This window comes from Argiope bruennichi, chromosome 4 (genome assembly GCF_947563725.1).
Source record: "Argiope bruennichi chromosome 4, qqArgBrue1.1, whole genome shotgun sequence".
Lineage (NCBI taxonomy): Eukaryota > Metazoa > Arthropoda > Arachnida > Araneae > Araneidae > Argiope > Argiope bruennichi.
In genome coordinates, this window is record NC_079154.1 from 19,597,601 (window position 1) to 19,618,218 (window position 20,618).

The following is a 20,618-nucleotide window of genomic DNA, read 5'->3' on the forward strand; positions in this document are numbered from 1 at the left end:
ATTATATATATATATATATATATATATATATATATATATATATATATATATATATTTTCATTTTTGACAATTACAATACTTTCTCATTCTTTATCGAGAAAACGAAAAGATTAAATATTGAAAAATACGTAGTTCAGAATATCACTAAAATTAAATTTTCAATCTGACTTTTAAAGTGAATCGTATAAATGATTTTCCCGTAGGCCTGAAGTAATTGTACTATTTTTCCTGTAAATGCAACTTCCCTGCTTGGTGTTCATGTAGGGGGGAAAAACAACTTGCAGTTAAAATTTGATAATTTTCATTAAAGAAAAAAGTTGTAATAAATGCTTAAAAATTTTAGAAATGTTAATTTTTAGTAACATATCTTTACTTAAAAATGTAAAATGAACAAAAAAATATAATAAAAAATGACATTTTTTTAACCGAATTCTGGAAAAAAAATGAAACTGTTAAAGGGTTAATGCATCACTTTATAGGATCTTCAAACTTTTAATTAACAATTAAACCATGCATAAATATTTTAATTATATGTAGTAACACATGAAATAAAAATATTTTCGCATATTTTATAGCTTATCATTTGAATCGAAATATCAAACCGTGCTTACAAAAATAAAGTGGCATCTAATTAAATAGTAGAAAGGAAAAACTAAATGATTGATATATTTTTAAACGAAAAATTTTTGTATGCATTCTAAAGTAAGCTTTTAACTTCAAAAATATTTTATAATCCATTCAACCACCTAACTTTATTGTAAAACGGAAAATAATTAAAATAGCCAACACATTGTAAGCGATATATTATGACGATATTATTCTAATACTTTCTGTAGAATCGACTCTCTTATACAGTATTGAAAAACTCAGCAAAAAGTAAATTAATTTCATTCAACATGAATTTATTTAAAAAGGATATAATATAAAGATTCGGTATTTTCACCAATACAGTAAAAATAAGAGTAGAAATATGTAAGATGTTTGGAATTTTCCCTCCAGTGTTTGCCATGGATTTAGTTAAAAAGTTGATAACAAATGCTATAAAAAGTTTCATGCAATTATTTAAAACATCAAATATTTAATGGAGAAACTGAATAGACTACAAGAATGGATCCTACGTGCAATCTTGCGCTGTGATCGTGATATGTAGAGATAAGTATCATGAAGAATTTGAGCTCAGATTAGAACAATTTGTTAATCAATGTGATTAATTATTAATAACTTTATAATTAATCATTAGAAATAACTTATACTTAACTGCTTTGTGCTACTTATAACAAATTATTATTAATAAAAAGTATCAGTAATAACCGATAATTGGGTTTAATATTCTTTATTTTCAAATAAAATTGGAGAGAAAATACACTCTAATTACAATATTGTCCTTGAATTATTTTAAGAAAACTTCAATCAACAAAGTCTGGGTCTTTTTGTTGAGTTTTAAACTACTCGGTCGTAAGGCGGTTATTATAATTTGTTTAAACTCCGGTGTCTTGGAAAAAGCTAGGTCGAAATAATTTTCATTTAATTCGCAACAAGTTTAATTTTCAAACTTTTAACTCTCATAAGATTTTGTCGCACATATCAAGGAGATGAATCATTTTCATTAGTTTTGGACTCTAATGTATTTACATTTACACAAGAACTTTTAATGAAGCTGTTCTCCAGATGGGTAAACAGTATGACGGAAATGGTCTCATCTGAGTTCTGCTTGTTTGTGTTTTATGACACAAAAGCCATCTTTGGCTAAGCTGCGGAACTCTCATGAGATTAAAATATTTGTATCAATTTATAATAAAATTCAAACATGGAATGTCTACAAAATCCAAATGTCTAAAAGCATAAAAATGTGAGTCGTAAAAAGAAGTCGGCAATAATGTAAGGTATGGTACAGTATTAAAATGCGTGTCTAATGTTTATATATGATTGTAAAACAAAATATTTTTTAAAAAATCTTTAAAAGATTAACATGAATTTTGGAAAGCAACTCGCCCAAATCAGAAAGAGATTTCTGAAAAAAAAAAGTAATAAGCTGGAAAAAAAAACGCGGACATTTTACAAGAATATGTAAAACAGACATAGAATTTTTACAAATTGAGAAAAATCGTGTTGGTTCCTCCATCAACAAATGTCGATGGGTGAATCAAGTGTGACCAATCCTTAAACGAGTTAAAATGTCCAGTTTCCGTTGGGTAATGTTAGCCAGAGATCGATTGTAGGCTTAAATGTATGGAGCTCATTACAAATCTGTGCGTCCCAACCAGTTTGTCATTGGGAATGCAAAGAAATGGTCTCAGAACCAATACATCTGTATTGATTCCGAATGTAATATGCCAAGGTAATATTGTAAGAGCATTAATTTACTACCTATAAAGTGATTTTTTTTAAATTTACTAATGCTCAATACCTGGCATATTATCGATATAATGTATGACCGCGATAAACATAATGCAAAAAAAAATCGTTCAAAACGCTCTGCAGTGCAAACATTTCGTTCCATTTCTTGGATATTACTAGATCACTAAGAAAGATTTTTTAAAATTTTAATTCGATTTTTAATTAAAAATGAATCGAAATGTTAACTTTTTCCCCTCAATTTAGGAGCCTACTATTGTATTTTTATATATATTAATTTACAATTCAAACAATCAGCTTTACACATACAACGCTTTATTTATTTGAAAATGTTTTTATAACGATACTTTTTGTTTGCTTTATGTACTATATTTATACTCATCGGTGTTGGGACAACATAAAATGTACTGTTTTATGTGTGAATGTTATCGGTGTCATATACAAATTAATAATACAAATTTTTAAAACAAAATAAGGAAGACGAATCAAGCATCAAACATTATCGTACTACTATATTACGGATAAGAGATTTACAATATCGTAAATACTTTTCACACACTGTATTGACTTCCGCCGTAGAGAATTGTGCAACAGTCTATATTAAGTAATATAAAAACTATGCGCAGTTGCAATATTGGTACCATCGGAAGTGGTCTCTCCAGAACATTATCGCAGATTCTCTAATATTTGTACTTAAGAATGAATGATCGCCTACCTCTCACGAACAATAGTTATGATAGATCCTGGCGATTTATCGTTGGAAATCGGTTAATACAAAAGTGCTAGGAAATTTATTTGTATTGTAGACGCTCTTTTTTCAACTGGTCAAAACCGATATTTGACCCAGAACTGTAATTATAATCAGAAGATCACAAATAAAGATGCATGTATTTAAGTCATTGGGTTTTTCAGTTATGACAATAACATGCTTGAGATCCAGATGACGATTCCTTGAAGAATTTTTCTCCAAACTTCATACATTTCTACATTTTAATGATAAAATTATGCACTAAATTATATCCATTTAGCTCTCCTCATTTTATAATTGTTGTATTAACTTATATTCGGACAACCGAACAAAGACTTTTCTCAGAATGGATTTCGTTCAAAATTCGGTAGAAATCTGCAATTAGGTATTAAGAGAGCATACCAAATTTAATCCGTCTACATCAAAGCGTTTTTGAATTATTATATTCCCAGACAGACAGACATAACCTCAAAAATGTGTTTTCAGAACTCAGGAATGTATGAAATGTGCAGATTCGTCAAAATCTTTGGTTAGAACATTTTGACGATTACAATACTGTCCTTTATTATTTCTTATACAAAAAAATAATCAAAACCTCTATGACATTAAAATAAGTGTATAATTTGTTTATATTTCATCTTTATCTATTCATATCAGTGTGAAAGTTACAAATAAGTAATTATAGAATAGTCAAAGATCCGAATGTACACATTGAATTAGATTTCGTTATTAATCTCGACTCGATACAAATTCGAACAGCAAATATTGCCCATTGACAACAGCATCCTACTTATAAATTTATCAATTAGATTAACTTCTTTTAGTAAAATATTATTGGAAATTGATTCTTCGATTATCATAAAACAACCTGAACTTTATCTTTTCTAGATTTAAAAAACTCTCTAACTGGAACTAAAAATGTGTAAACATTTTTGTTGCCCTCAAAAATTCGAAAAAGTTATCAGTCGAATTTCTAAGAAAAAATTGCGACAAGATATAAAGATAAGGGAGGAAATGTGCAATGCAATTGTCAGTCCACTCCAAACTCGAGATTTTGACGGATTTCTTGAATTCAAACCTCTCTGATTTCGAAATATATATTTTTGCCATTATGTCTGGCTATCTGTAAAAATAATAAAGCCTCTTTGAGTTAGACATCTGACATTCAATGTCTGATCTTTGCATCTATTGTTTAGATTTTTAACAAATTTGAACGAAATTCATTCAAAGAAACTCCTGCAATCCGAAATCAAGTTAGCACGATACCTATAAAACATGGAGAGCAGGTACGATAAAATTTGGAACTCACACTAACCATTTAAAGTGTAAATCCGTTTCAAATTTGGCATCAGATTTGTCAGAGTTTTATTGTACAATGCGCCATGGGTATGTTGTATTTTTGCATGCATGCATGCACACGCGATAGCTTAAAAAAACGTCACAATTTATATAAAAGAAATTTAGTTCTTCAGCATCTGCAGTGTAAAAACTTTTATTCAAATTTTGAAAGAAATGCATCAAAAAGTTAACTGGCTATCCGTCTGTATTTTCTCACGCATACACACACCATAATTAAAAAATGCAATGATTTAAAAAATTGATGAAATTTGGTATATAATATTGTGACTACAATTGTAGTTGTGTGTCAGATTTTAGTTTCATTCGGTTTGAGAAAGGGCGTCCAAAATACATATTCGATTTTTTTGGAACTCTAATATTAATCATATCTCGGTGATTAATCGCTAAAATAAATCACAAAAGATCGCACACTAAAATGATCTTTCATGATTATTGTTCTCTAAAGGCATATAATTAATACAGATGTACAAGTTTACTTTATTATACTTTGAACTCCAATGTGTGAAAATAAAAATCTAAGCATTTGTGATGGTCGTGGCCTTGCTCCAAATCCATAATTTTAAGCAAAGAAAGGGATTAGAAAAACCGCTTTGTTAGAGAATGTGCGTGAAAATTTTAAAGATACTACGTTTGCTATTTATTTTACGAGAAAACCAAATAAGAGTGGTAATCTGGTAAATATTACTATGTCACTATCTTTATTAAGAAAGTATTTTCAAAGCCAAATTCTTTTTTATAATGGCATAACCTTATTTACCATTTCATTAATGCAGTAAACTAGATCAAGACAATAAAATGCAATCATCAAGAAGAACCTCTCCGTCACAAAACCCTAATCGTTTTTGTCCAGGAAATCGCAAGATTCTGCAGAGCCATGGAGGAAATACAAACCCCGGAACCACACTTTTTATTTCACGAGCAAAAAGGCCATTTGTTTTCCCGAAAACAATTGCCGCGATTCTTACAATCTGGCCCTTGATGAATCACTTAACGCGATGAGTGTAGCATCATTAAGTATTCCTGCAGGACAGAGTGCCTGGCGAAATTAGCCAGTGACGAAACAAAGCGTCTCGCTGCCCGAGACGGTAAATGGGCCCTGAAATGGAAAACTCTCAGCTTCCGTGGCGCCAGCAGGGCTACTCCATTGATTCCCTTTACCTTAAACGGTTAACTCCCTTAAAAAAGTTTTTACAAAACATTCGCACAGATTTAAAATGTTGTTTTTTACAAATATTAAGAAGTTCTTCCTTTTAATGATAAATATGACCTAAAAACACAATTTCTTTAACTTTTTTACTTTCTTGTATACATAGTATGGTATACTGTCTCCCTAGTAGCACACACAATATTATTGTTTAAAATTCAAATTTACGTTTATTTTATTTTATTCGATGGACAAATGAAAGAAACCTTTTTAAATAACAACGTCAGTTTTATTTTATTTACTCCTCGTTTCTTATTAATTCATTAAAAACCAAAACAAGAAGTCTTTTTTAATATATACAAAACACTGTTGCCACCAATATTACTAAAACTTTGCTGTTTCTGAACAATTATACAATATTGTATGATATTAAACATTATTTATAATATTGTATAACATTGTATTATATTAAATAATGTCATAATATTAAACAATAATGTACAATATTGTGCAACAGAATGTGCTACTTGGGCTTTACATCAAATTTGCAGATATCTGTCAAATTTTGAGTAAAATCTGTTCAGATGAAATCCGTCTGTCGGTCATTTTGAAAATAAGTTAACATAATAATGACAAAACGAAGAGAGCTAGATAGATAAAATTCGCAACACAGATTTACCATTCATAGTGTAGACAACTGACAAATTTTCTGCCAAATCTAAATCAGGGGTGACTGTCTGTCGGTCTGTACTTTTAGAAACATGTAAACATGATAATTCAGAAATAGAATTACTTAAATATTATCAAATTTGGTACGGGTTTTTGTGATTACAAGTGCAATCTTGTATCAAATTTTTCTTTCATTCGGTTGAGAAAACCGTATTTAAAACACAAATTTGATTTTTTGATACTATTAACCGTATGCCAGGGGTCAATCGCCAAATAACTCGCCAAGAATGATACGATAGATTCAATAAAAATGCTAAATTCACGCCAAAAGTTAAAATTTGTAAACTATTGCATTCCGATGCCATGTAATGCGCTCTCTGACATAACAAGTTTATTACAGAATATGCGAGAAAGTTTTGGGGAGACCTGGTTTCTGTCTACCTTCATTTTCATCTAATGAATGAACCCGTAAAATGATTGATAGACAGAAGATTTGTAGAAAAATGTTTGTTCGAATTCGTTATAATTCGATTCGTGGTTATCTAGGTTCTTTGGGCTTCGGATTAACATAATGTTAAAATGTTGCTTATTATTTTTCGAGTCTATTAATCCAGATCTAAAAGAATCCTAAATAATTGTTTTCGTTAGCTAAATTCATCGGTACAAGTATGTTCGGCAATAATAACTAATATTTTTTGAAGATACGAATTCATATTTGCAGAAAATTGTTACATTTGTTCAATGAGCTTTGGAGAAAATTCTTTCGGGAATTTTACTGTATATATTGTCTATGTGGCGCAGCGGTTGTATAGTTTACACAATCGAGGATTTCCGGTTTGGTGGCGATAATTTCGTTGGCTAAAACTACCAACCTCATAGGATTACAATGTCAATTTGGTTTTGGTATTATATTTGGCAAGTTTTGGCTACTTCACCATTAATTAATAAATACCGGATTTTCTCCCTGTGGCTTATCGGGCAAACATCTGAGAAAATTTTATTTTAATGCTAAAAAAGGATAACAAATGTAATTTATGTAGCATAATTCGTTTTTATGTTTACGAAGAGACATATAGTCAATCAATCCTATGACAAATTCAGTTCAAAATTTTATTTATATTTCCACTGATAAAATTATATGCTAAATGTCATTCATTTTCACGTACATCTTGAGTTTCTATGTTACCGTATTCATAACTTGATGTATACTTTTACTTGACATACTTTTTTCAAAGGCGAGAGTTTTAAAACGTTAAAATTCGTCAAATATCGAGATAGGATTTTTCATTGTTTGTAAAAATATCTATACTTGGTATTAGGAAAAGCAGAAAACAGCAATTAAAAATGTTTCCATTGTTTATATTGATACATTTTTATTGAATACATTAACTTTGAATTGTATTGTTCATTTTGAAGTTTCATTGATCAATTGTGTGTTCAAAATATTACACGCTCTTTAAGAAAATCAGTTATTTATTGGAATGCTTTAAAATTATACGAAACATTTTAATTATACTTATCACTTTATTTATTAACTTTTCTCAACATTTGTTTATAGAAGTATAATTTCTATAAAACTTTTACATATTAAAAACAAATTTTTATTGGCATTTACAGCTTCAAATGTATCATTTTCTCGTATATATTCGTTTTTAGACCAACATTTCTTGATTCGGATTTTTAAATAAATCAAATTTTTAAATTCTTCCGGTCATTTCGAAATTAAACAAATTACACTGTTGCAAGTTTAATTTGCTTAATTAAATCACAGAACTTAATTTGCAATATTAATAATTGAAACTGCAAAACTAATAATTCACTATATCCGCAAGAATGCTAAGAGGAGACTAGACTCAAACGACACTGTGTTTAAATTACGATTTTCCGAACTTGCTAATCTATACTTATAATAAAGCTCAATGTGTGTGTGTGTGTGTGTGTGTGTGTGTGTGTGTGTGTGTGTGTGTGTGTGTGTGTGTTGGCGCTCTACAGGCCAGACCGTTTGACATACAGCTACCAAATTTGGTACATGTATACCTTGGAGGTTGGGAATGTGCACCTGGAGTTCCTTTTTTCGAATTTTTAATTAGAATTTTAATTATTAATTAAAAACTAACTTTCCCGCCAAAAAAATCTTCCATTTTCCCGACCGCCAACTTTTCCGCCAAAAAAATCTTCCATTTTCTCCACCGCCAAACGAGAAAGGCTTCAGATTTTTTTTCTCCCAACAGTAATGAGGCTAGGGTTAAAAATTTTCGGCGGATTATTTCAATCGGTTCTGTTTATTTTCTTAATGTTTGATGCATTTAAAATTAAACATTGTTAATGAATCAATCTTTCAGATTCATTCTGAAGTACTTTTGAATTAAAATAAAACAGAATAAAGGAAATTAAAAATTTCTAATCCGCATAGCGTTACCCCAACTGGCGTAGAAAAAATCACGTATTTGCGTTACGTAACCGGCGAAGAAAATTCACGCATGCGCATTCTGTTCTGACTGTTGCCATGACAACGTTATCAATGGATGATTTAAATTATTTTTGGGTTAGTTGCATGCTTTTGTAAGTAAATTGTATTTCTGTTAGTTTTTTTTTTTTTTTTTTTAATATGCTTATAGTTTTAAGTACATCGTTTTTTAAGTAGTTTTTTTAAAACCTGTTTTCAACCGTTTATTTTAAACGATTCGTTTTATTTTCTTAGTGTTTGATGCATTTAAATTTAAACATTGTTAATGAATCGATCTGCTCATAATGAATCTAAGAAAATTTTGTTGACCAACTCTTGAGATATTACATAAATTAAAAAAGATATTCTTTAGTGCCCATAAAGTTTAAACGTTGAGTGACTCTATTTTCAGTAATCAGATTATAAAAAAAATGCTTTGTTTCAGTAAAAAATATTATTATATTAATTGAAGATAAATTCTTTCCACTTTAATTTAAAGCATAAATTCTACGGGCGCTAACAGAAAATGAGAGAGATACATATTACGTTATGACTGAAGGCCTTTATAATATTTTTGAATAAATTATATGATAATCAAAATTTGAAGTTTTAAAACATTTTGATGAAGAAGCTATTAAAGTAGAAATTGCATAAAATATTTAATTATTAAAATTTTAACGAACATTAAGATTGGCGAACCGGCTGGTCGCCAAAGGCGGCTAGTATATTAATAAAAATAGCGGTACTTAAACCAATTATCCAAATGAAAATAAATATTTATAAAAATATAGAAATCTGCGAAAAAAATACAGTTACTATTGTTCTCGAAATTTTCAGATTTATCATTAGACAGTTTGACATCATACAAGAACAAGAACTGACGCATAAAACCATCATAATATCATCATAAGAAAACAAGAACTGACAGATCTTCGTTCCTCTACCATATTATATATATATATCTTTAGAAGAGTTTATCTAGATTTTAATCTGGGGAAATAAATAAAAATTAGTGTAGAGGAAGACACGAAAGCTGTCAGCCACTTTTCTTTAATTAATTCTAATATAAATACCTTTTGCAGTATATAAAGCTTCTTGCCTAAGATAAAATATCTTCGTTTTTAATAGGAAAACTGCAACATTCAAAAAAATTTTATTGATTTATTTTTGTCTAAGCTGAGAATGCTATAACCTCAACATCAAATCAAAAGAAAAAGTAACATAATAATAATTTCTCATTTTATTTTTCGATGGATGAAAAAAATAGATTTTTTGTATTTTACTAACCTTTATTTTGAAGAAATAAGAGCGTCTGCCATGTTCCCGGTTAGGTCAGTCCAAAACAGTCTGGCCAAGAAACGTCCAGATATTCTAACAAGGCTTAGCATAGCAACGAGTCAATTTTAAATTTCAAAGCAGTCTCTACTCCAAATCCAGTCAATACTAGCTGTGCCATATAAGTATGACTATAATGTGAGTTGCGCCATGGAATGACAAAGAATGTTCTTCACTTTGTTTAAAAACATAATTAATCATATTTATTTAATGCTTACCGGCGAACATAGAATTATTCTGTTTACTATTGAACTGTACACTCATTTTTTATAGCGTTGCCACGATACATTCCTTAATTTTGATACAAACGATAAAAGGAAATTTTATGAAAAGGAAAATTAAAGGAATTTTTTTAAAGGAAATTTTATGAAAAGGAAAATTAAAGGAATTTTTTTAAAGGAAATTTTATGAAAAGGAAAATTAAAGGAATTTTTTTTAAGGAAATTTTATTTTTTCGCATAAAAAATAAAAAGACAATTAAGACGGCTTTTCTAGTTTCGAATCCGAAACACAGCGCCAAAGTGGTAACGCGCCAAATCAGTTTTGGAGCATGCTTAATTAAAAAGGTGTACTAAGCTTGGTTATATGACGCATGGAAGGTGCAATCGGGACTCGAACCCACAAGTTGAGAATCGGCAAAAGACTGCATAGTCTCTAGAAAAAAAAAACCCACGAAAGGATGCAATATATCGTTTCTGAAAATTATCCTTTTCCTTATGTGCAGTTTTAGATGATGCATTAGAAGAGAGTAGAAAGTTCATGCACACATTATTGCTCTATTTAGCTATTAGGATCTCCTTTTCCTTACGGTTTAAATCTGTTGTGCCACCAGAAAATTTGCGAATAATATTATTGTTATAATAATAATATTGGACAGATTTATTGCTAATAAGGGGAAACAATAGCAGGTAAATTCTACAGATATAAGGTAATTCTATAAATCTAAAAAGATAAGGACTTCATTATACGAGGACTTGAAAAGAATAAAACATTTTCCTACTTCTCAATTCATTCTCATCTTAAGATGTGAATTTGGATTTTATTTTGCCACGATCTAAAATTTGTTTCATTAATTAAACTAAAACTCATTTGAAATTCTGGAAAAGAAGTACTTCCCATTTGTTTCAAACTATGTATTCTGAAATAATTTTGAACCATGTTTAAATGTCTAGAGCGCACAGAACAGAAGGCAGTCATATATGCCCGTATCCGTAACCATTAAGGTCCTTCAATGGTTTGGTGGGCATGACGCAGGATTTTTATTAAAGCCAGAATATTTACGGAAGATATAACAGAAATATGTATGTACGGAATTTACAATCATATAAAATAAAATAATGACAATATAATATGTAACCGTTTACTGTAAATTTAAATTTTGTAATAGGCTGGAAAAAATATTTGGAGTCATAAGAAACAAAACTATACTATGAAAAAAATCAGTAGTTCATTACTTATTGTACTTGTTATCATAACAATGTAGTTAAAAAATTAAAAGGATTTTGTTAGTAGTTACAAAGTAAGAAAATAGGTCGCCACTTCTTCAAATATCAATCATGTTTTATATCACTCGTTTCGTACTGGTTCGGTCGTTATAGATACATTTCTCACGTGCCACTTAAAATAAAATCGAGATAACAAAAATAATATTTGAGATTATGAAATAACTGGTGTAATCGTGCTTCATGTTATTTCGCAAAATTCGATATTCAAAATTCGATGTTCGATATTCTAAATTCTGTATAATATCGTGAAGATATCGTAACAATAAAGTAGGGTATTTTGTGTTGTGGTAGTGACCCTTCATTCACTGCCAAAGATTCATTCGAGGAAAGAAGCAGAGATGTGGTGTCTAGCTGCAGAATCTGAGCTTCAGAAATCGGGAGTTGTAGATTCAAGACAAGATCAAATGACACATGCTAAATCTGTTGAAGTCTCATGCGTGAAATCATTAGAAAGTACTGATTCAAATTTAATTTAATTTTTTTTTTTCATATAACCACTGTCCAAGTTTATGCAGTTACTTCTTGTAACTTCTGCTATAATTTTGAAAGTTCACAGAATCATTTCTAAAACGTTTTGTATTAATTATTGTAGGCACATTCTTGTGCCTTCTAAAATGAAACTCCCGCTGGCGTGGTGTGGAAGTTTGGAGGGGTGCCAGCTCAGGTGTCGTCCTCGCCATCTGACCGCGGTTCAAAATGACGAACTCCGCCCCAAAATAGCTCCAGTGTTGCTTTAAAATGGGACGTTAATATAGTCAAACCAAACCAAAACCAAATCTAAAATGAAACAATGATAATTACCAATGTGAAATAATTGGTATCATAATTCACTCCATATCATGTGAATAAAACGCATACGGTGGAATCTCGCTCATTTCTTTCCCGATTCTTACTCGTAATAAGGAACACCTCTCAAGCGAAACAATTTGTTCCATAGGAATCCATGCAAAATAGAACAAAGCGATCCATTCCGGGGAAAAAATTATAATAATGTAATTTAGTATATGCAATTTTCTAGTGAATTTGCCTAAAGTTATTTGTTTTTGGCTGTGCTTCAAAATTCAGCAAAAGTGAGACACAGCAATATCGTTAAATGGATTTGAAACGCGCATGGCTATTGTCTTATTAGGGGCTGCGTCTAAACGTACGATACAATAACTTCCCATGATTTCAGCATCTGCTTTAATTCACGGGAAGTATATTGCTCTTTTGAGTCTTATTTCCTTCCCTGCAGCATTTTAATGTGACACACAGAATGAAGTCCGATGATTTTTTCGGTAGTTCTGGTTATGTTCTCATCAATGACTTTACTACCTATCGTCAGTTCCATAATCTTGGTAAGAGACACAATATCGTCGATTACGGATCTACAAGCACTTGCTCAAACCCCTTAGAGTTGCGTTGGGCAACGCTATCCGGCCAAAGCTTCTTTCTATAATAGTTCTCTTCAAACAATACCGGTACAGGTCAACACAGACTAAAGCGGTGGTCCAACGACCTACCACCTCACGGATTTGGTCATAAATCTGACATCCAACCCACTGGGGGACCACACTCCCCCGTCACCCGTGGTACGCCTGTAGCTTCCCGCAAAATGTCGGTAGATGGATAAACATCAAAGAGCCGGAAAATTTGTTTGGGCTATGGGGGGGGAGTCAAAAAAACTGAGGGTTTTAAGCTGTCGAAAGGGGAACGCGTGCCGTCTGAAGATTTCTCTGGTCGTGGGTCCGCTGCCACAGGCGGGGGTGGCACCACGAAGGAAGGGTGACAGTTTTATGATAGTAGTTCACTAGGCATGTAATTAGATTTAACATTACTGACTTATTATCTTTTTTCTTTCTTTCAGAAATACGAAGTAGAATTCCTCTTGCACCAAAAATGGTACGATCCCCGACTCAAGTTCGACGACGGAGGGAAGCACCGGTACCTGAATGGTTTGATGCACACAGATCACATCTGGTTGCCTGACACCTACTTCATTAAGCATGGAGAGTTTAAGTACCCTCTTATCCCTATACACATAGCTCTCAGGATCTACCCCAACGGTTCTGTGATATATTCCATGAGGTACATCAGCGTCTCTGCGTCATTTGACCTTCTGAAATTGTCTGTAGTTCACGGAACATTTATTCGCTTCCAAAATGTATTTCAGAGTCCAGAAATGAACTGCTCGGAAAAACACTGATGCAGGATTTTTCTTACTTTAGCTATTCGGGTCACATATGTTTGAGTTTTCTGTTACAATCCATTCTCCGAATACGTTGTTTAGTATCATCCGTTTCGTCATCTTTCTTTATTTATTTTTTTAGTAAAGCATCGATTTTTGGAAATTATTATACAGCTCTGCCAGATTTTCTTTATTTTAGTTTGAGTTTCATTCTTTTTCTTAGATTTTATTTTAGCTTCATTTTTATTGATCGTAATACTTTACAATAACCTTTAATCGCTGTTTTTATAACATTCGCTTCTAAAAAAGAGTCGGCAAACTTAAAAATATAAAAGTATCATTTATTTTGATGAATATATTTCCTGAACAAATGAAAGTCCAAATACTATAAATATGCAGTAAACTCTTTTTAAGACTTCTTTCAAGAGACAGATCAAAATAGATGCATTAATGCTCAAAATGAAGTTTGCTATACATAAGGTAGTTAGTTATAAAAGAACTTGCTGCCTTTGACGACCAACATGTTCGTCCAGATAATTGACTTTTTATGCTGTTTAGGTAGGTGACTATGTCAAAAAGTCTTTGCAAAATTAGGCAATTTTTTTTTTTTTTTTTTGTGTGTGTGTGTGTGTGTGTGTGTGTGTGTGTGTGTGTGTGTGTGTGTGTGTGTGTGTGTGTGTGTGTGTGTGTGTGTGTGTGTGTGTGTGTGAATCCGTTTGAGTTTTTCTTCTAAATCGATTTTCAGGCAGTTACACTGATTTTTATATTCGCATTTATTTATACTTTGATGGCATTTTACATCTTTAAATATTGTTTTCTCAAATTCTAATTTTGATAGAATTTTCTTACGAATTGATACACTTCTAACAAATGGATTTTTGATTTATACTTCTTTATACCCTAAAAAAAACAGTTTTTTCAATTTTTTAAAGAAACTTTTGTTATTTAATTGATATATTTTGGTTTCACAGATTATTTTCAATCTCCTTTATGAAAATTTTTTAAAATATGACTATTTTACACCGTTTTTCAAAAAAAAATTCATGCGGAACGTAGTCACATACCTAAAAGATAAATATGAAATGCTTTTTCTTAAAAAAAAAATTACAAAAAAAAACGCACCATGTAATTTGATACGAGTGAAAAATATTAACCGCTTAACTGGTTTGCCCGAGTACCATACGTGCATCGATTTATTGAATTTTGATAGTTATAAGCAAAAAATAAACCATTCATAACGATTATAATTCAATATTAAAATTACTCCAAATACATAGATAACTCAAGTATTCAATAGATTTCCATAGAATTAAAGTAATAAAATATTGTCAAAATGGAAGGTGTCATCTTATTAGATAGTAAAGTAAATAAAACAATTAAGTGGTTAATTCAATTGAATCAGTTTACTGCATATTAAAAAGTGTATATAAAATAAAATCTGAAGTAAAAATCTAACTTTGGGTTCAAAAGCCCGCGATTGAATGTTTTGATGAATGAATTGAATTCCATCACAACATTTTAAAAGTCTTGTTATCGATTATGTAACAAATTGAATTAAAATATTTTATTAAATTTAAGGGAAAAAATTGTTTGGAAATGAAACTGTTAACATTAAAAAGATAAATTTTTGCATTTTAAGATGATGCATAGATCGTTTTCAGAAGATATTAACACCTATTTATTTCTATAGGCAAGTCTTAGCGAATACACTTCTGCTGGTTAAGCCTACTTATGAGTTCGATTAAACTTTCTGTTTGAAGACTCTAGGTTCTTTTGTATCTTCTTTTCTCTGACTAAATGCTTTTTGGGATTTTTGGGGGGATTCGCCGAACCTGTTCCATAACATTTAGCATTTTGGAACTCCATTAATTAGCTAAGCGTAACACTCATTTCAATACAGCCGTAAAATCGTTCAGTGTAGCAGGCAGAAATTCGTACGAAAGTTTGCTTAAATTTGACTATTGCCATTCGAAAATAAGTAATTTTACGATTTCAATTAAGTACGATTTCCGTGTTATTTACGTTGGTGCCTTATTTATAAAGATTATTGGGTTTAAATTCATTTTATTACGAAAAGTATTACAACAATGAAAATGAACAATATCATATAAAAAACGGGAATAATTGTATCGAACAGTTTTCCCATTTCCTATATGTAATCCTTTCCCTACATAAAACAAGTCTATATGGTAATCTAATTCTCCCAACAGACTTTCGATAATATGATTGTTTACAAAATGTGTATGTAATGTCTGTACTGCCTTTCTATGGAGTACTTGCGACATACTTTTTTTTTAACTATAGGGCTTTTGGTTTCATTTTTCGTGGTCTTCCAGACTAATTTCTTATAGGCAAACAGAATCCTTTTATTGGTGAAAGAAATATAGAATGTTCTAATGGACTGATATAATTTTTTTTTTCTGAATGTTAACTGCACTGAAACAAACGACGAAAGTTTCGCGTATTATAAAACAAGGAACAGCTACTCGTTTGAGAATCCAAAATAGAAAATAAATATTTTTCCTTCTCAAAAGAGTCAGAATCAATTTGCGCGCCATCTGGTGGACATGTGGAATTATAGAAATGAAAGTTCAGCATTTGCTTCTTAATTACCGATTGGCATTAAGGAGTGCTATTTATATGAAATATCATTTCAAAAAATGATAATTGAACAATTATCCTGTATATTATACTGAAATCTAGTGGTAAAAGCTTATTTTTTATGATATTTATTTCTTATTTTAGCATGATATTAATAAAATGTATAATATTTTAAAATTTTATTAAAACATAATTTTTTTAAATCACAACTCTTTTTTCTAAATAACTGAATAACATGTAATGATAATTACACAGTTTTATTTAAGTAACATTTTTTGAATAACCATGGTTATTTCTTTACTTTCTGTCGCAAAGCCTATCAAAAAATATATTTCTCATTCTGGAATAAATTTCATTATTTTAGGTTATTTCTATGTATTAAATTGTAACATATTTCCATTTATTGAAAACATTTGAGATAAAAGCAGTTCATTGAAACCTAACGGAACAAAATTCATGATATCCGTTCTCTCGATTTCATATTTTAAACTTTTAGAGACAGGCCTTTATTTTGAGTTGAAAATACTCAAAATGAAATGAAGAATATTTTTTATATCTTTGAATAAACAAACATGCTTGTTAAAAATTATAAAATTAAATTTTTATATAATTTCTTGTCTCATTGATCATATTTTGTTGAACAATTTTGATATACTAATATTTTAAATAGAAACAAAGTTCAACTTTTCTTCAACCTAAATTGTATGAGTTATGGAGCTTTCGATTTTATTCATTTGGGTCAATCAAGAACGCTTCAAAATTGCACCGTGAATTGATTGGGGAATACCTGGAATCTACATTAAGAATCTCTAAAATAAGAATATTTAAAGCTTCTTAACTCGATTCGTTGACAGAAGAAGTGTGAAATCTATCTTGCTTAAAGTGTTAGGGCGAAAAGAATAGTTTTCCTTATTGTGATTAATCAGACCAGCGATTTTATAAAAATTTAGAATTTTTAGGAAGTGCATTTATTGATTTAAACAATATAAAATATATTTCATTACGTGACTTGAAGCATTTTTCCAATACGAAAAGTATCTGTCTCTAATGGTTTAGAATTTCGTATGATTAGTGTCATCACACTGTATGGGTACTTTGATAAATGTATATAATAAAATCATTATTTTTAATGGAAATTTCTAAGTAATTATCAAGAACTATTAAAATGATAATTAAAAAATGAAGTAAAAAATTATTAGATTATCAATGTGAGATTGACAAAAGAGGAGTTTCGATTTAGGTATGAATAAATAATTATTCAAGAGATTATTGCTTCTATTTATAGCATGCTTATTTCCTTTTCAGACGTGCCATGGTTTTGAACTGTCAGGGAAATCTTCATATTTTTCCTTTTGACAATCTCAAGTGTCCCTTTGCTTTAGAAAGTGGTGAGTGTCTCTCGTATGATATAGATTTCTTGTAATCAGATTGTTTGTTATATTTAATAAGTTTCAAATAATTAAATAAAAACAAAAGAATAATTATTTGGCGTTTACTTGAGATCAATATATTTTTATTTTCATATTTTTTGGGTATAACATTCTTATTCAAAAAGTAAATTCAATGTACGAATTTTATATCTATTAATAACAAACATATATTTAATGGATGAAGACTTGTTTTAAACTTGATATATGGAAATTTGTATAACAGTAAACTCAATGATAAACTTTGGTACATTAAGGTCCTAGGTATATTATGAGCCCTTTTTGCTTTAATAAGATGATCAATTTACTTTTATATTTCAGTATGCTTTACAAACAATTTTTATGATTGGTTTTAAATTAATATTTTTTTTTTTATTTTATTAACTGCATGGGTATGTGTTTGTTTTTATTTATTTCTCAAGATTCTAGATTTCTGGCTTTCATGTTTCTACACAATATTATTGAAAAAGATGTTTGATTTTATAATTCTAATAACTAAGTGAATGCAATGAAACATATTTGAATCTGAATAATTACACTTGCTAAAGTACTAATATTAGTCTAATATTTAATCATTCGCAGAATTTTTATTTAGCTACTAGAAAAATAATGTTTTTTAATCGAACTACTTGCAACTCCTTCTGAGTCTAATGACCCAAACAGTTACCTAGTTTGCCTAATAAATTCGCCACTGAGCTCGTGTCAACTCGCTTTCAGAAATGATCGGTTGGCCAATCATAAATATAAAGAGATGATTCTTGTATTTCGTTGCATGATAAAAAAAAATGTTTTTATAACTGTTATTTTATTTACTGTTTTTATGTGGAGACAATTTACGATTGTTTACAGAACTAAGCCGTAATTAATCAGGAAAATTATGTGCTGTGACTTATGGCACTTTACAAGCCCACTGACAGTTTAAGAGTTATCTGTCAGCGATTTAAGCCGAGTGAGCGTCTCTTGTTTTTTCAGTAGCGCTAACTAGGACCTAGAGTACGACTTAGCTACTTCATGCTTCACATTCACTTGCACAACCTCTTTTTACAGGAAGGGGGGGGGGCACATTCACACACCTCACAGATAAAACACAGAAGAACACCCATGCCCGAACCGGAACTCGAACCCGGGACGCCCAGATCACGGGGAAGACGGCTACCCCTATTCCAGGACACCGGCTCCGGAAAATTAATTCCATTATAATGAAGCTTACTCAACTTGAAAATGAAATATTGTTTATCAATAAAAAAGGGGTTTCTGACTCAGCATATAAATAAAATGACATACCGATTGCAATAGTATCTGGTATTGCATTCATTAAAAAAGAATATTATATTGCAGTTTGTATAAAGAACTAGGGAACTTCCCGTTCAGTAGAAATATTTCCTACATTGGTCGATATAACAGCATGAAGAGGCAGCTTGTTTCCCCTCCCCTGCTTTTTCTTGTTTGCTATTTTATACTTCCAGTTACGCTTTCATATTTTCCCGAGCAAATCCGATCTGTTTAACTCTTTTGGACTAAGTGGATTAAAAACTGTCTCACTTTTTGCTTAGTTTTTTATACATGGTGGGTTATATTTTAATCCACCTCAAGAAGTTGAAATTACTCATCGTCAAACAGTTTAATATTTTATTTAAAGTTTTTTCATGTATTTGACAATGCTATTTACCACAGATAAATACGTAAATAAGTAGAAAAAAATTATGCAACTCAAAATGTATCAGTCAGTTGTGCGTGTGTGGTTGCGATAAAGATTGGCGCATTGTATGATGCAGTGGATTTTTGTCGTTTATAGCGGTGTATGTTGTTTTATTATGAATGAAAAAATTGCTTTATAATAAAGAAAATATGTTATTTGAGTTTTATACTAATTTGGAAACTGTGAAGTGGCGGGATTACATATATCTCACTTTGTGAAAAAGGACTTATAGAAATGTTATTTTTTTTCTTATTTTGAATAATGTTTTATGTTAAATAATCAAGACCGGAATAACCTGGTTGGTAGGGTGTTGGATTCGTATCCCTTGGGTTGCGAGTTTGAACCCCACCATCCGAAGACTCTCCATGTGTGTGGTGGCTGGTGCATATATAAATCTGTAGTGGTCACAAAGTCCTCCATGTCGAGAGTAATACCACTAGTGCTCTCGTTGATCGAACTAATCGTTCTCTGATTCAGGTCTAAATTACGATCTGTGGTTGAGTGAATGAAATGTATGAACGAAGTCCGCCTCGTAAAAAGGGTTGTAACGTGTAAGTAGCTAAGTCGTATTCTTGGCCCTAGTAGGCGCTACTGAAAAAAACAACAGACACTCATTCGGCTTAAATCGCTGACAGATAACTGTCTGCGGGCTTATAAGGTGCCAGAAGTCACAACACACACGTAAAACACTTTAAATCGGAATGAAGGTGTTTTTTTGTTTTTTTTCCCCATTTTAATATAATAAAAAAATGTGTCAAGGCTTTTATTTGCTTTGAAATCGCGTGCCTCAAAGAGTGAATGCTCATCTTTTTCTTCAGTTAGAAGTCAATCATCTAACCAGTAGCAATAATCACACTGAAATGTTTCACATAGTCTCTAGTAAGAATGTTTTATTCTCTCTCCGCATGAAACTGGGGATTTTCCGTAAGGCGGGAACACCCATTAGTACCCATATTTCAGAATCCTCTGCATGAGTGTTTTATGTTACACAATATAATAAAGAAAATCGAATATGTATTCCGAATGCCTTTTTTTAAGCTGATTAAAAAGATAATTTGACATAGATTTACGATTTCAGCAGAAAGATTATATAAAAAATTTCATTTCATTAAGTCATTGCTTTTTTTGAATCCTCGGGTTTGATTGCATGCAGAAGTACAGAC

The 20,618-nt window shown here is 30.7% G+C and overlaps 1 protein-coding gene across 2 annotated transcripts in view; it reads left to right on the plus strand.

Moving 5' to 3' along the window:
• LOC129965520 (glutamate-gated chloride channel-like) overlaps positions 1-20,618 on the plus strand; it is a 253,593-nt gene that overhangs the window by 203,926 nt on the left and 29,049 nt on the right. For both annotated transcript variants that reach the window (XM_056079489.1, XM_056079490.1), the window contains 2 exons: positions 13,408-13,628; positions 17,635-17,717. In XM_056079489.1, the coding sequence (XP_055935464.1) occupies positions 13,408-13,628; positions 17,635-17,717 (304 nt within the window). The remainder of the gene's footprint in view (positions 1-13,407; positions 13,629-17,634; positions 17,718-20,618) is intronic.